The following is a 17,140-nucleotide window of genomic DNA, read 5'->3' on the forward strand; positions in this document are numbered from 1 at the left end:
TTTGAAATTTTTAAGCTTATGTGATTTCCGATTTTTTCCGAAATTTCGAAATTTCCGGGCCTTTTTGAATTGTAATGAATTTTTAGATTTCGAAAATTTTGGAATTGGAATTGAAATTAATTTTGTACATCCGAAACTTTTTGGAAATTTTCCGAAGAGGCTAATTCCGATCCGATCCATCCTACTTTCACTCATAATTCCACCCATGTGATATTTTCATAATTCCAAAACTACCCTTAATTGTCTATTATATGTACTCTTTCAAAACGCTAATTTTATTTTTAAATTTTCATCCGCCGCTTTCACGTTCCCAACTTTTCTCTCCTCTATTTTCTTTTTTTTTCTCTATGTTTTCTCCGGCCATCTTGTCCCTGCCGCCGCCGCTGGAAGATAGATAAACACTCTTCTTTCTCAACAGCCCGTTACACCCCGTCAGCGTGTGGATGAAGAAGAAGAGGAACATGTTGTTGACAAAGAAGAAGAAGCATTCGTCGTCGGAGGAGAATCAACGGAAATTGTTGATGAAGGTATTTGTTTTTGTGGACATTCAAATGCAAATTTGTGTTTTTTTTTTTATGAATTATTTATTTTATTCTTGTTAAGGATTGGTTCAATGGGGTGGTGCGACGGTGTGGTGACTATGGGGAGGCAGGTCTAGGATTTTTTGGTGGATCGGGGCGGAGGACGGCGCGTGTAGAGAAATTCGCGCAGACTGGAATCTTAATAGACTATGTACATGTTCAATAGTCGATTAAGCTAATCGACTATGCTCTGGTAGTCGATTTAATATGTTTCATAGTCGATTAATATGCTTCATAGTCTATTAAGGTTGATCGACTCCAATTTTTTGTTTTTTTGTATTTTTTATTTATTGATTCCAAGTGTATAAATCAATTGTAATGTTTGTATATTTTTTGTTTTTTGTAAAATATAGTTGATTTTGCATTTTTTCGCAGTTGTGATTTGTTATGTTTAATAACAGATTCTTAATCAAGTATGATTCATCATAGTCGATTAACATACCTGATAATCAGAAGAAAAAAAATTAAAAACAAAAAAAATTAAAAAAATTAAAGAATTTCCTTAATCGACTATGAAGAATAGTCGCATAGTCGATTAAGGTTAATCGACTATGCTTCATAGTCGATTAAGGAAACTCATATAGAAAAGATGGAAAAAAATAACAGAAGAAAAAATAACCGAAAAAAAAAACAAAAAATCGCTGAGCGCGTGACCAGTGATGATGTGGCGGGTGGGGGCAAAGCTGGAAAACATAATGACTCAAAATGGGTGTGAGCTTATCTCAAATGGAGAGACATATTTTGGGCCTCTCTCCATTAAAAGGGGGGGGGGGGGGGGGGGGGGGTTTCTCAAAGAGCCCAAAAAAAAAGGAAACTTTTGAATATATAATATATGGGATTATTTTAAAACCCCTCATATAGAAATTATATATAACTAACCACCAAGCTAATTACATCCTTGTGCATATTCCCTCCATTTTGAAATTAATTTGACAGACCCCCCTAGCTCATCTTGAAGTATCTAAAATGTCTTTTTAAAATCAGTTTTAAACCCTAGCCACTCACAGTCATCTCTCTCTTCCTCTCTCGACTCTCAGATTCAAATCCCGCCCCCGTAGATCTCCAACCGGCGAAGTTGCTTCCCGAAGCCATAACTTTCTCTCCGGTTGTCGAAATTCGATTGTTTAACTACCGCTTGATTCCTCTCGTCGATCTCTTTATTTTGATGGTGATTGAATTCAGTTTGGAGCACTCGATCTGTTTCTATAATTTTTTCAGTCAGCGCGTATTTCGACAACATTGGGTCTTGTCGATTGTGTAATTTGTGTTCCGACAGTCGGAATTTTGACGGGCTACACACCGTCAGATTCTTATTGTCGAGATTTATATTTGATGGCAATTTTGTTCATTTTTTATTGTTAGATTCATTTCTATAATTTTTTTTCATTTGTGAGTGAGGAACCTTGGGTGGTTAGCGACAGCTAGGGTTTTGGTAGGAGGCGCTGAAAGTTATGGGCGGATTGGTCTAAAATTCGTAGCATTCTGTAGTTATGGCCTCTCTCCCTCTCTTAGTGTCTGTTGATTTTTGAGTGTTTTGATGTTTCTTCAATTTTTGTTGATTTGCACTAAAATAAGTTTTTTTTTATTTTGCAATTGCAGCTTAATGAAAGCTATTGATCCTCTCCTTGAATGTGTCAAAAAATTTTGTTGAAGTTACTGTTGACACCGAAATTTCGGAAAAAAAACACTAATTAATGGCCAAATAAATCGGTTATTAATCGGGTCTCAAACCAAATGCCACAACATATTTGGGCTTTACAAATGTGTTAAATGGTTTAATCCAAAAATAAGTAATAAATTAATATTTTTTGGATTAGCTAATGGGTCCCATACTTAGCCCAAATAAACCAAAAGACAAATATCCAAGTCCAACGGCCCATGCTACAAGTCGAAATCCTAGCTCGAGCCCATAAAAGGTCTTGGTTACATGCAAAAACAAGACTCACACAGACACATTGTAGACACGTAAATTTAATATAATTTATATTATTTTAAATTGGATTCCAAGATTATAATTTATCTTGCAAAATAAGTCATGGAGATGATTATCAATTAATTATCGGCCAATTGGATTGTTTCTTCTCTTCCAAGTTATAAGAGATAAATATTAATTTAAAGAGAGTCAATCAAATCGCGCCACGTCATCAAGAAGACTTTATGTAGGACTCTTATTCTACCACTATAAATAGGAACCCTCCCTACACAATTCAAAACACAACTCAAGAAGAAGAAAAACCGTAGGAGAAAATTCTCTCTACAATATTCAAGTCATCTTCATCAAATTCAAGTTGTTCTTCATCAAATTCAAGGCGTTTGTTAAGTGTATATTTTTACACTTAATCATACCTTCTAATTAGGACTTTTGGGTGTGTTTTAACGATAATTGGTGCTTAAAATGGTTATTATTTGTATTTTAGGTACAAATTGAAGAATTGGAAACTTATGGGTAAAAACTGCAATTTCGGGGAAAAAGTGGGCCAAAAGTAAAAAAATCAAAATTTTGAAGAATTAAAGACTGGACGGCCGTCCGAATTTCAGTGTTAATTCTCGCACGGACGTCCGAGTTCACGAAGTGGCGCAGTGAAGGAAGTTTAATTACACAAGGAAACCGCCCTCTTATATTTTTGCACCCTATTTAAAGGCCAAAAAGCACACAATTAGAAGCTATCTTTTTACGCGCAATCTAGGAGCAAGAGAACGGAGCAACGAAGACGAAGACTTGACGATTCTTCATCATAGTTCTCCCTTTTCTTTTATTCATAACTTTTATGATTTTTTCGTATTTTTATTATGCTTTTCGTAGAGAACATGAGTAGCTAAGTTTTTAATCTAGGATTTTGTTGGAACCCTATGTGGTGATTCGAACCTATTTTTCTAATATTATGCAAGTTTAAATTCTTTGATTATTTCTTCTATTTGATCTTATTTAGCGCATGAACGTAGCTAATTTATGTTGCTATATGTTATTGTTAGAATTGATTGACAGATCGTTTTAATAATTAGAACAAGGATAGAAGAGCCTTCGAGGAGTTTTCACCGGATGAGTGTGTTAATTGCATGTATTATCGTAGACATATAGATAATACCTTAGGTAGCCGTTTTCGAGACTTGTTGTTTAATGCTTTATTCATACTAGGTTTGCATAGACATATAGTGAATCGTTTATGAATAATAGACTCATAATACACGCGACAGCGGGTTATGAGTAATTGAGTGTCTCGGGTTAATAATCGGGAATGGTAACTTGCATGATAGAGGTTAATTGGGTGATGAATTATCGCATAGGGGGAAGATAAAATCCTAGATCCATTTTCATTGATATTTTTTCTCGTGGTTATTTGCTTTTATATTTAGTTTAATTATTTAGTTGATTGAATTTGACAACCTTGCGTAGGCTGGATAAAAATCATAATTGTTAGAATTTGGTACTTAGGATTAGATAATTCAAGTATTCCCTGTGGGATCGACATCCGACTCTCACGAGTCCACTTTTACTACTTGTTTGCGATACGTGCACTTGCGTGTTAGGTATTTAGCACTCAACCTGAATGGCAGCGTAAGGAGGTTCATATTCTGACAAGAGATAATGGGAAGAATGTGGTAATAGATCTGGAAGGGCAAGACAAAACCGCTGGTGGAGCGCGAACTCTTGCCCCAAAGGCTAATATACCTGAAACTTCATTAGCAGATGCTGGAGGGAAGAAAGTTGGAGGGGTGACCACTGGAAATCGATATGACATTCTGGAGCAAGATGATACCGTTAAGGTAGATTCGCTATTGACTCCGATTCAGGCTACGGCTAAGACTAATAATTTGGACGAGGCCAATGAGGGGGATAGACTTACCCCAGCCCCACTATCAAGTAATAATATACATTTTAACCATGTCATGCTCAAAGATGGGGCAGCCACTCGTACGGATGAAGAGCTGCTGTCCAATTTGGAGATTCATTATGTTGATAAAGGATCACGGTCAGATGGTCAACAACAAGATGAAGAAGAAGAAGATACATATGAATCGGATGAAGAACAAACTAATGGTTTAAACAACACCGCCGGCGAGAATGTAGGACCGGTGGCGGAAGTTGTCAAAGCTGCCAAACATAAACGCAAATCTCCCCCCAAGGTCAAACGAGGACCAGGTCGCCCTCGTAAGGAACGTGTCGTTGAGGATCCACCCAATACCATTGTTTCCTAATGTCGGTGCTCATATGGAACATTAGGGGTGTCGGGAACCCTAACTCCCTTTTGTATTTACAAAACATAATTAATAAACAGAGACCACAAATCTTAGTTCTTCTTGAACCAAAACAACACTTTTCTAAAATTGCGAGAGTTGCTCAAAAAATCGGATTCAAGAATTATCTCTGTGGTGATTACATCAATCCTTATATTTGGGTCTTTTGGAGGGATGAGGTGACTCTTCAATTGATAGACATTCATGATCAATGCATCACGGTGGAGGTTTGCTTGCCAAATTTTTTCACTGGAAAGTTGTCTTTTATTTACGCCAAGTGCAATCGTGTGGAGAGAGTTCCACTATGGGAGTATCTCACAGCGTTTAGTAATACTTTAGCGGAACCATGGATTTTAGGTGGCGATTTCAACGTCATTAAATCCCTAGAAGAAAAGAAAGGAGGGTCTAATACTCATTTGCTTGGGATGCAGGAATTTAATGAATTTCTTGTTGCAGCCGGATTAACTGATGCAGGTTTTGTGAGAAATATGTTTACGTGGAGCAACAACCAACGGGGACGGAATTGCATTTGGCAGAGAATCGACAGAATGCTATTGAATGCTGAGGCTATAGCCTCTTGTTCCATTATGGTCACTCACTTACCTCGTATAGTGTCGGACCACTCTCCTATGATCACTAAGTTTGGAAAAATGCAGCCACGTAAATCTCGATTTTACTTTCAAAAAGTGTGGTTGGAGCACCAAGAATTCGATACATTTGTTTCTTCCACTTGGCAGCAAGCGAGCGTCGTTGGGAAACATACTTTTGAGGGGAAACTAGGCTATCTACGTTCGGCTCTTAAAGAGTGGAACTGGGGCACATTTGGTAAGATTGAGGATAATATAAGTGCCATGCAAGCTAGGATCGAGGAATTGGAGCAACGCCTAGCTCACGACTGGAATGAGGGCCTGCTCCTTGAGTGTCAAAAGGTTAAAGAAGACCTCAAACAACAATTAAAGTGGGAACATGAGATGTTAGCTAGTAAAGCCCGAATTAAATGGATTGAGGATGGAGATCGCAACACTCGGTATTTTCATGCCAGTATTAAGGAACGAAGAAAGAAAAACATAATTTCTCTTAAACAAGAGGATGGCACATTCACATCAGACGGTCGGATTATTGGAGAAAAGGCAGTGGAGTATTTTTCGGAACTGTTTCACGCATCCCCATATCATCTGGATTCTGATCTTTTCTCAAACGTTGAGGCCAGGGTTACTTCCGATATGAACTTACGGCTGATCGCGATTCCAGACGAGGCAGAAGTGTTACAAGCCATTAAAGAATTATCGCCAGATAGTGCTCCGGGTCAAGATGGATTTACCGGCTATTTTTATTCTTATTGTTGGCACATAATAAAGAACGATCTTATGCAGACCATTACCGGATTTTTTTGTGGCGATCATCTCTCCAAAGGTATTACGACAACACTTCTTACACTGATCCCGAAAATCAATAACCCGGATTCGCTCACTCACTTTCGACCCATCAGCTTGGGGAACTTTGTGAGCAAATTAATTTCAAGAATTATTGCTTCCCGTTTGAGTCTATATTTACCAAAGATTATCTCTGAAGAGCAGACGGGTTTTCTTAAAGATCGAAGTATCCATGAATCGATAGCCATTGCTCAGGAGTTGGTTTCCGATATCGATAGAAAAGTCGAGGGTGGTAATTTAATTTTCAAATTTGATATGTCGAAAGCTTATGACAGGCTGGAATGGAGATTCCTTCTCAAGGCTATGCAAGCTCTCGGTTTTTCGCATCAGGTTTGCGATTTGATGTATCGTTCGTTCTCAAATATATGGTACTCTTGTTTAATCAATGGAGAATCATACGGACATTTTAAATCGTCTCGTGGGGTCAGACAGGGTGATCCTCTTTCCCCTCTTCTATTCATCATGGCGCAAGAGATCCTTACTCTCAATATTAAACGTTTAGAGGAACAAGGGAGCATAAACTCATATAAAGTTCGAAGGGGATCGCTTCACATTTCTCATCTTTTCTATGCCGACGATATGCTATTGTTTACAAATGGATGCAAGGCTTCAGTCCAAAATTTAAGGAGGTTGCTCAAAAAATATGAAGACTCTTCTGGCCAATTGATAAGCCTGGATAAGAGTGGTTTTTATACGTCCAAACGTCTTCAAACAAGTAAAATTCTTCGTCTCAAAGAATGGAGTGGTTGTCCTCATCATATGCTGCCGTTGAAATACCTGGGTGTGCCAATATATCGAGGGCGATGTTTGGTCAAGCATTTTGATTATTTGATTCAACAGGTTCAAAATCGTTTGACTGGGTGGCAGGCGAAATTTCTATCGTTTGGTGGCAGGATTACGTTGGTCCAATCGGTGTTGAGTAGTCTTCCAACTCATACCTTATCCTCTACTGTGGTGCCATCTCAAACACTAATTCGTATGGAAAGACTCTTTCGGAAATTTTTATGGGGCAAAATTGAGGGCCCAGTTATTAATTGGGTAAGTTGGGAGAAAATTTGTCGTCCTAAGGCAGAGGGTGGTCTTGGATTTAGATCGTTGATTGATATGAAGAATATTCTGGCAGCCAAGTTGGCGTGGAGAGTTCTGGAGGGTAAATCTTTGTGGGCTAGGTTTGCTAGAGCAAAATATGGCGATAAGTTCTCGACTCCGGCTCCTTTACATTCCACCATTCTTTGGAGGAATCTTCACGTTCACTTTCAAATATTGGATAGCCATTGTCGTTGGATAGTCGGTAAGGGGCATATTGATTTTTGGAGGGATCGGTGGTGTGAGGGTGATAAGCTCGATGAATCCAAATCCCTCCTATTCAAGGAAGCGAAGTTACAGCCTGATCTTTATAAATCCTTTCTCACTAATGAACAACAACAATTATTCGATTTGATCTTGATAGATGATTCCTCTCAAGATCAATTAATTTTCACAGAGTCTTTGTCCGGGAAATTTAGTGTGGCAGCTTATTGGGAGCTTATTCGCACAAAATGTCCGGTCGTCAGATTCACGAAGAAGTTATGGCACCCAAAAATTCCGTTGAAGATTGGAGCCTTTTTCTGGAGACTATCGTATGGGGCAATTCCGGTGGACTTGGCTCTTCGCAAACGAGGTTGTACTTCTCCTTCTAAATGTCGGTGTTGTGCTTCTCCGCATCAAGAAGGCCTGACTCATCTATTTGCGCAATCCGAAGTAGCTCAGGGTGTGTGGAAATACTATGCCATGATTTGGCATAAACCATACACATATGGGTCCATGCAACAACTTGTGCACACTTGGACTGATGGGCATAGTGTTAATACGCAAGATGGAATGATAGCTTTGGGGATTCTAATGTTCGGGTGTTGGGAGATTTGGAAGAGCCGTTGTTGTGCTATATTTGAGGATACTCCTATGAACACCGTAACTATTATTCGGAATATGGCACCTTATCTTACAGCCTTAAATGATGCCATGCAGGTTAGGGTCTCGACGGGCATGCAAGGGAGAATTGTCTTGCAGAATCTCAACATTCGAATAAAAGAAACGGAAACAATTATAGGCAGATGGATTAAATGGCAGCCTCCAACTCCGCCTCAAGTAAAGCTCAACGTTGATGGTTCAAGGAAAGGAGATTACTGCTCAGGTGGGGGTCTGATTCGCGACAGTAATGGGAAAGCGATACGAGGTTTTTCTAATTTCTATGGAAAAGGGTCGCTTATATTTGCAGAAGCTCAAGCTATTAGTGATGGTCTAACACTTTGCTGGGAGATGGGTTTCGAGCAAATCACTCTTGAATCGGACTCCAAGCTCGTTGTTGATATGATATATAATAAAGTCTCGATTGCATGGGAGATTCAATACCTTATCACTCGAATTCATCACCTCCTCAAAGATACATGGATGGGTCGGCACATTTATAGAGAGGCGAATGCTGTTGCGGATGAATTAGCTAAGATGGCATATGAGCACAAAGAGAGAAGAACATACACAGTAGCTGATTTTCCTCGTCAAATTCGATCCTCCTTAATTTTAGATCGGGCTGGAGTGCCTCGCTTTCGTAAAGGTTCGAGGATCCCCTGCTGTCAATGAGCTGGTGGTTAGGAAACTTTGGGTTTTCTGATAATTACAGCATCGCCCTTTTTTGGGGTCCTATGCTAATATTGAATTTTTCCTGGTGGGCTAAGTTTTTTAGGTTATTTCATAATTACCCCCACCTGGGGGCTGTTTTGCAATTACGGAACCCGCTGCATGGAGTTAGGTGGAGAAACAAGCCGAGTTTACTTAATTGTGGTCCAACCCCTAGGGGCCCTTTTGGAATTATCGAAGCTTTTGCTGCCTTAGCTCTAGAAGATTTAGTTTATTTTCTTTTTTACCACATTTTGTGGGTGCACTGTAATAGGCTCGATAGGGTCGTCTCTGATTTTTTATTACCATTGTAGGGGTACTCTTTTTCCTTGTGTTAGGCCCACAAGGTTTTAACGAGGCCCCCAAACGCTTTATCATAATGGAATAATAAAATCTTTTTGGCCAAAAAAAAAAAAAAAAAAAAAAAAAAACAACGTTCTTCCTCAAATCGAGAGCGTTCTTCAACAAATCAAGAGCGAAGGAAGATTGAAGGGCCAAATCCATCAAGAACTTCAAGATCTTCAAGTCAAAGTTCGTCAAAGTTCAGTGTTCGATCCGAGATTCAAGTCGCAAGACCCTCGGAAGACGTTATTCAAATCCAAATCAAATCCGGAGAAGATCAAGTCAACGACCCGACTCCGAAATTCAAAGTCAACATATATTGTTCTTGAGAGAAGAATCAGTGGATTAAATTAGAGTTTGTAACCCGCAATATTTTATTTAATTCAATAAATTATTTTTGTGCAAGTTTTTCTTGTTTGTTTAAAATCGCAGATAATTCAAGTATTCCCTATGGGATCGACATCCGACTCTCACGAGTCCACTTTTACTACTTGTTTGCGATACGTGCACTTGCGTGTTAGGTATTTAGCACCCAACAAGTTTTTGGCGCCGTTGCCGGGGAATACGGCTAAATTATTTATTTATCCTAATATTAAATTTGAGCATTTTTTCTTACTTCAGCCGTTTTATTTATTTTATTTAATTATTTTATTTGCTTATTTTATTTTTATTATTTTGTTTTAGGTACTTTTTATGCGAAGAGGACACGACACGAACTTGCTACCTCTCGATCCCGAAATTGAGCGAACGTTTAGGCAAGCCAGGAGAATTCAACGGTTAACTCAAAACGCTCCCGCAACAATGGAAGAAGAGATTAATCGTGGGGGAAATGACCAAGGGCGCCTACCGAATGCGGCGGGAGAAATTGTCAACGAGCAAGAGCAACGCCAGCTAATTAATCCACCACCTCGTCAACGAGCATTGCATGAGTACACCGTTCCAACACTCAATGGGTTTCAATCAAGCATCCAGCAGCCCCCCATTGAAGCCAACAATTTCGAAATTCGAGCGGGACGCCTCACTATGCTCCAAAACAATGGGTTGTTCAGCGGATTGGCTCATGAAGATTTGCTGCAAGCACCGATGTCCGCAGGAAGGAATATTCTTTTGTTTCCTAAAAGCAAGAAAATCATGCACCAATATATATGTAATAAACAAATCACCAAGAAATATCAATCTAACCGAAATAGCATATTACCAACCGCAAGAAGATTTGCAAGAGGCCGGCGAACTGAATGGAAGGGGTGGTGAAAAGAGAAGCGGCTGAGAATATGCATTTTCGAGAGAGGAGGTTTTGGAGAACTAATGAACAACGAACACAGTAGAATATTTTATGTGTCTTCTTCTCAATAGAGGTTTGGATATATATACACAAAATAATAAGCTAAACAAGGAAACTTAATCAAATCAATTCCAAAATTACATTCTAATAAAATCTCATAATTATGGTACCCATATATATTAATATCTACTCATATCCCATAATTATGGTACTAATATATCTTAACGTATATAATAAACAAATCTTGCAGGTTACAATTGGAAGAAACTTGCCAAATTTTTGGCAGACCATGGATGGAAAGCATGCCAATAGACAACTACCAAAAGCTAGATTTGCACCAGCAAACTACCAATCGCCGCCCGAAGCCCTCACCGGTGTCATCACATCGCCGCCTCTGCGAGAGAAGTGCGTTTGTTTGAGGATGCTGCTGCAACAAGAGTTTGCTTCAAATTGCGGCCAGTATAAAGCCCATGGCCCATGTCTTCTTCCAGAGACACAAGGCAATAGGCGGAGAACACTCCACGATGGCACTCCGCTCCGCGCCTCCGCCGCCTCAACCTCGTCGCCGACCGTGTAGGCACCAGGATGGGATAAAATGATTAATCCCGAAATTGAATTTTAGTGAGTTTGTGAAGACTTTAAAAAATAATATTTTTGAATAGAGAAAGTAATAAGACTAGTGTTTTGTGGATGGATAAATTACTTCTCTCTTTGTTTTTTTTTTGTCTTGCTTACAATCATCTCTAGCACTTCATATTTATAGTGATGAGTACATTAATCTTCTAATAAATTACAAGATGACTCTTAGACTAAGAACTCTTCTAATTCTAATTTAATACATAGGAAAATCATAAGACAATTGTCTAGATACATCTGGACAATGGTGCTTTAAATTCACATTTATTCCAATATTCAATCTCCCACTTATTTCTACATTGAATGCTCTCTTCTTCCAATATTAAATTGCCACTAATCTCAATTGATCCCGGCTATGCAAGACCACTGGGCTTTTCGTGCGTTTTAAGCATATTGAAGGAATCTTTTTCATCAAATGTTGCTCTAACCAATGGCGCTATGAAATTAAGTTATAATTAAAGTATTATATTATTAATATGTAGAACATCAAAGTAAAATACAAAATTATCAAAGAACATTCAAAAGTGAATAATTATTAGTTCTTATTTTTTTCCAGAAAAAAAAACATTTTTTTTTAAAACCAGAATTTTAAAAAATGGAATAGACATTCTTTGTTAAAACCAGAATTTTAAATCCCAAATTTTCCACAGGGAGATATCTTTGTGTCATTAGTTTTACATGATTTAATACATTCTGTTTGCAAGTTCATTTAAAAAAAATGCTTGAAGTCCCAAAATAAAAAAAAATATCATAAAATATATGGGTCATTACAAATAAGCCCATCAATGGTATTTATTCATAAAGAGATTCAGACAAAAAACTCATTTACCAATAAGTACACACATGGTCCAGATTTTTTTGGTTGACTAAAATAACCTCTCATACATTAATATGCTCCAATTTCATCATTAACTTAATTTAACCTCAATTTGACCCTTAATTTCACAAATTATTCAATTTTGACCCAAAAAAAAATTTCAATTTTTTTTTTTCAAAAACATTTTTTTTTTCCGCCGGTCTCCGGCGTTGACTTTTTCGAATTTTTTTTCTTTTCTTTCTTTCTGTAACTTTTTTTTCGCTTAAAGAGCAATATTGCTGTGATTGACAGTAATATTAACTATATTACTGTTAAACACAGTAAAATTAACTAAACTACAGTTTAACACAGTAATATTGCTATATTAATCTCTAGCACAATAATATTAACACAACAAAACTCATTATTATTGTGTAATAGAGTAATATTACTATGTTGACCGTTCAACAAATGTTAACATAATAAAAAACCAAAAGAATTAGTATTACTGTGAGTGACAGTAATATTACTATACACTAATATTACCGTCAACCACAGTAATAGTACAATAATAGACAGTAATATTATTACGTTACTCCGTGAATAACTCAAACAAACAAAAAATCCAAACAAAATAATAATATTGATGTGGTTGACAGCAATATTACTATAACAACAGTAATATTATTATGTTTACAGTAATATTACAATAATAGACAGTAATATTATTACGTTACAACGTGAATAACTCAAACGAGACAAAAAAACCAAAAAAAAAATAATATTGATGTTGTTGACAGTAATATTATTGTGTTTACAGTTATTTTACTGTCAACGACATTAATATAATTACGTTGACTTGTCAGCAAATCAAACAAAATAAAAAAAACAACAAAAAATAAAAAAATAATAATATTACATTAATTTACTGTCACCGACAGCACAATTACATAAATGTATCGTCAACGGCAGTACAATTACACTAATTAACTGTCATTACAGTATAATAACGTTACTTTACTGTCAGTGACAGCACAATTACGGTCAACGTTTAGTGGCGGACTTTAAAAAAAAGAAAAAAAAAAAAAACCAAAAAGTCAACGCCGGAATCCGGCGGCAAAAAAAAAGTTTTTGAAAAAAGTCAAAATTGAATTTTCATGGTCAAAATTGGAGTTTTGTGGACAAAATTAATTAAATTGGGGTTACAATTAAGAATTGGGGATAAAGGGTTGGCATAATATTGGCATAAACATGAATGTTTCCTTTATTTATAATAAGTATTAAATGAATGAGTTTATTGGTGAAAGAGATTTAGCCCCTAAACCTAGAATAATAAAGATGTTTGGTTGGGGACTTATGCACAAAAACCCCTAGAAAAAATTTCAAAACACATTGCCATGTTTGACGAATTGCGGCTTTCAATTATTGGATGGAGCCGGAGGCCCAAATCTTCGCCAACCCGGGTGTGAAGCAGGTGCATGCACAGAGTTGGAATCCTCCTCCTAAGGGAGTGCTCAAGCTCAACTTCGACGCGGCTTTGCCGAACGAGAAGGATTTCTACTCGGTGGCAATGGTTGCACGGGATTCACGGGGGGTATGCATCTGGTGGGTGGTCCGCAAGTTCAAAGGCAGGTCGACCGTGGAGGACTGCGATGCTCACGCGGCTTTAACAACTATCAATCAAGCACGACATCACGGATGGCACTCGATCATTTTAGAAGGTGACTGCTTACAAGTCATCAAGGTTCTTAAAGCGAGAGAGCCTTCCCTCTCGTCGTTTGGAGTTTTCGTTGAAGACATTTTACGCATTCTAGTTCTTTATTGTGCGACTTTTCTTTTGTTAAACGCAGCGGCAATATGTTGGCCCATGCGCAGGTTCTACTCTCCCCCTTGAACTGACGCATTTAGTCTAAAAAATTATTTATGGTCGACTCGCGGAAGGTGGTCGTGGTGGCGGTGGAGGAGGACTTGGTGGCTTTCGCACATCCATTATTTGATTGAACCCATCGGATACTATAGAAATGAAATAAATAACCATAATACCGCCATGCATGATGTATAATATATATATATATATATATATATATATATATATATATATATATATATATATATATTGTTCTAGCACGTATAACATATTAACCATCCTATTATTATTAAATATTAAGAAGTGTCTTACTATTATAATGAAAGAAATATTACTAGTTGACAATTTTATTTCCGGACTGCAGCACAACTGCTTTTTAGAAATACATATAAATTATTAGAGGATTATGATTAATACTCAAATTAATTATGCAATTTTGATAGTCGTCGAATATTACATTTTATTTTATGAATAGATTTTATATGTATTATATATATATATATATATAAAAGCATGGTTGTTAAAATCTTACTATTCAATTCGACATGCCCTCATTGATTCGAATAATTGAATAAATGTTACATATGAATGATCCCGCCCCTGAATCCGTAAAAAAATAATATATATTGTGTTTGAACGATGGTTTAAGAAAATAGATATTATATTCTACAAGGCCGTTCCGGAGAAATTAGGGACCCTAGGTGAGTTTTAACAAAACATAAAAAGAGGCCCCAAGTTGCGTTGTATAATATACACATTAATTCATTCTAATGGGCACAAAGACAAGATTTTTTGACTACCAGTTAGAATTTTGTAGAAAATATTACTAAAATATTGATAAGGTTAAGGTAATTCAAATTGTTGAAATATTTATGTATTTTAAATATCATTTAATACTATGACGATTACATATAAAGAGTATAAACCATTATTTGGGGGCCATATTTCCCAAGGCGGCTGCCTCTCTCTCCAATAATCAGAACCGGCCATTTGCAGTTCGTCTTTAAAGATTTATATAGAACATAGTTTTCCTTATTATTATTTTTCTTCTATTAACAAGTACTTAGGATATTATCAATGTATAATTTAATATATTAATACATATACGATCTTTAGAAAAAAAAACTGAATCTGCATAATGTTTTTTTTAACAAAATAATGTTCGATTTGATTAACCGTTTAACAACCATGTATAAGAGATGTATGCAAAATTAATTATAGAAGGTTGAGGCCCTGTAGATACCTGGAAATATTGTTCTTGCTTGAAGTATCGGATATGCAAGTATTAATATGAGTATCAAAATAATTAAATTTGCGAAAAAAAGACGGCAATGGTTCGTGTAGCGCCAACCGAAATATTGTAATTAGTAATTTACTTATATTTTCCTAAACAAAATATTTTTGTAAGATTAGTAATTTACTTGGATTTTCTATTTAAAATATACTTTTGTTAGAAAAAAATATATGATTTAATAAATTTAAGTTGGACTTTTACTTATGATTAAACCATAATGAAGGTTTATGTATTTTTTTTTTAGGACAAGATGCACTTCATTTCCTAGAAATTTTTAGTTTTCAAACTTTCCTCCCTACAAATTAAAAAATGAGACTCTCCTCCTTCCAAACTTTTTTATAGGTGCACTTTGCCCCAAATGGGACTTCCCGACATATATTTCACCGGTTTTTTCATATCTGAGTCAACTTGAAGGGCTTTTTCATCATTTCATCAAAATCTCACCAAACTATTAATATCGCTGAAAAACCCAATGCTGAGATGTGTTCTGATTTTGTTACTGCATCAATATCAGAACCTCGGCATAAAATACGGTGGCGCTTGCACCGTGTTCCCTCCGCCACCGCCGTGGGGGTTAGCGAACGATCACATCTGGGCCTCCTCGAATGGGTCAAAGGATGAGGGGGTACAGTGTTGCCGCCGCCATGGGAAGCATTGAGAATGTGCTGTCGGAAATGCCGGTGGTGGCGGTGGGCGGCATCAAATTGGTGTGCCTCATTAGGCTTCTCGGAGATTATTGTGGGTGGGATTGGTGAAAGGACCAAAATGCCCTTCAAGTTGACGGAGATATAAAAAAATCGGTGAAAGATTCACCTGAAAGTCCCATTTGGGGCAAAGTCCAATTATAACAAATTTTGGAAGGGGTAGAGTCTCATTTTTCTGTTTGTAAGGGGGGAATGCGAAACTAGAAATTTCTAGGAAGGGAATTGCATTTTGCCCTTTTTCTTTAGTGGAATAGGGGTGTTTATGTAAAGATTTGATGAAGATGTAATCCAAAATGAAACTAAAAGGAAGGTATGCGTAATTTTAGAAACTTGATGGGGGTCTAGCAGTAATTAAACATAATCAGGGGGGGTTAGGTGTATAAAGTATCCTATCCTAACGCTAAAACATAACGAACACGGCATTGAGAAATTTCAAATTCCGATTCGCTCGTAAACCGTTGATTTTTTGGGTAAATGGAAGGTCACCGTAGACATATAGACATGTGGAGTCCTTGAATTCGATGGGACAACCGACTCTTGGTTTCATTTGATCTGTGGCCTTATAATAAAGGGGAGCAAACTGCGAAAAGTACCCTTGTGTAATCTTTAAATAGTAAAAATTCTTCAGTGCTAAATAAACTAGCAACAAACACCCTGTGAAATTTAGTCAAAAGCAGAAACTTCTCTCATACACTTTTGTGTGGCACACTCCCGGATAGAATAACATCTACCCTTTATCACAAACTTCTTAAACTTTGGCAAAACGTTCGATATTTAGTAAGTTTGGAGGTGTAATGGTCGACGTAAACCACAAGCAAAAAAAAAAAAGAAAATATCCCGTAAGGGATGGCCTAGCGGTTAGAGCAAGTGAGCATGTGTCAAATAATGACCCAGGTCCGAATTCCCTTGCCAACGACCACTGGGTCGAGCTTGTCACAAATGGTTAGTCTATTGTAGTTTACTTCTCTCGTACAGTTTCCAAGCTATTATACGAGAGCGTAGGTTTACACAGTGCACCTATATGGTGGACTGCGGGTTCCTTCATTACTGTTGGGTGCTAAATACCAACACGCAAGTGTACGTATCGCAAACAAGTAGTAAAGTAGACTCGTGAGAGTCGGATGTCGATCCCACAGGGAATACGCAAATTATTTAATCCTAAGTACCAAATCCTAACAATTGTGATTTTTATCCAGCCTACGCAAGGTTGTCAAATTAATTAACTAATTAAATTAAACTAATTAAATTAAACTAATTAAGAAAGCAATTAAACACGAGAGAATATCAATATAAAACGGATCTAGGATTTTATCT

At 37.0% G+C, this 17,140-nt stretch overlaps 1 protein-coding gene across 1 annotated transcript; it reads left to right on the forward strand.

Moving 5' to 3' along the window:
- The first annotated feature begins 443 nt into the window (after nucleotides 1-443).
- On the forward strand, nucleotides 444-11,106 carry LOC148769745 (uncharacterized). Its single transcript, XM_088820325.1, has 4 exons — nucleotides 444-527; nucleotides 4,110-4,769; nucleotides 4,859-8,737; nucleotides 10,780-11,106. Exons 1-4 carry the CDS (start codon nucleotides 444-446, stop codon nucleotides 11,104-11,106), a joined length of 4,950 nt encoding a protein of 1,649 aa, XP_088676451.1.
- The last annotated feature ends 6,034 nt before the right edge of the window (nucleotides 11,107-17,140 follow it).

The sequence above is a fragment of the Erythranthe guttata genome, chromosome 7 (assembly GCF_056151865.1).
Source record: "Erythranthe guttata isolate IM_541 chromosome 7, IM_541, whole genome shotgun sequence".
In the NCBI taxonomy this organism is placed as follows: Eukaryota; Viridiplantae; Streptophyta; class Magnoliopsida; order Lamiales; family Phrymaceae; genus Erythranthe; species Erythranthe guttata.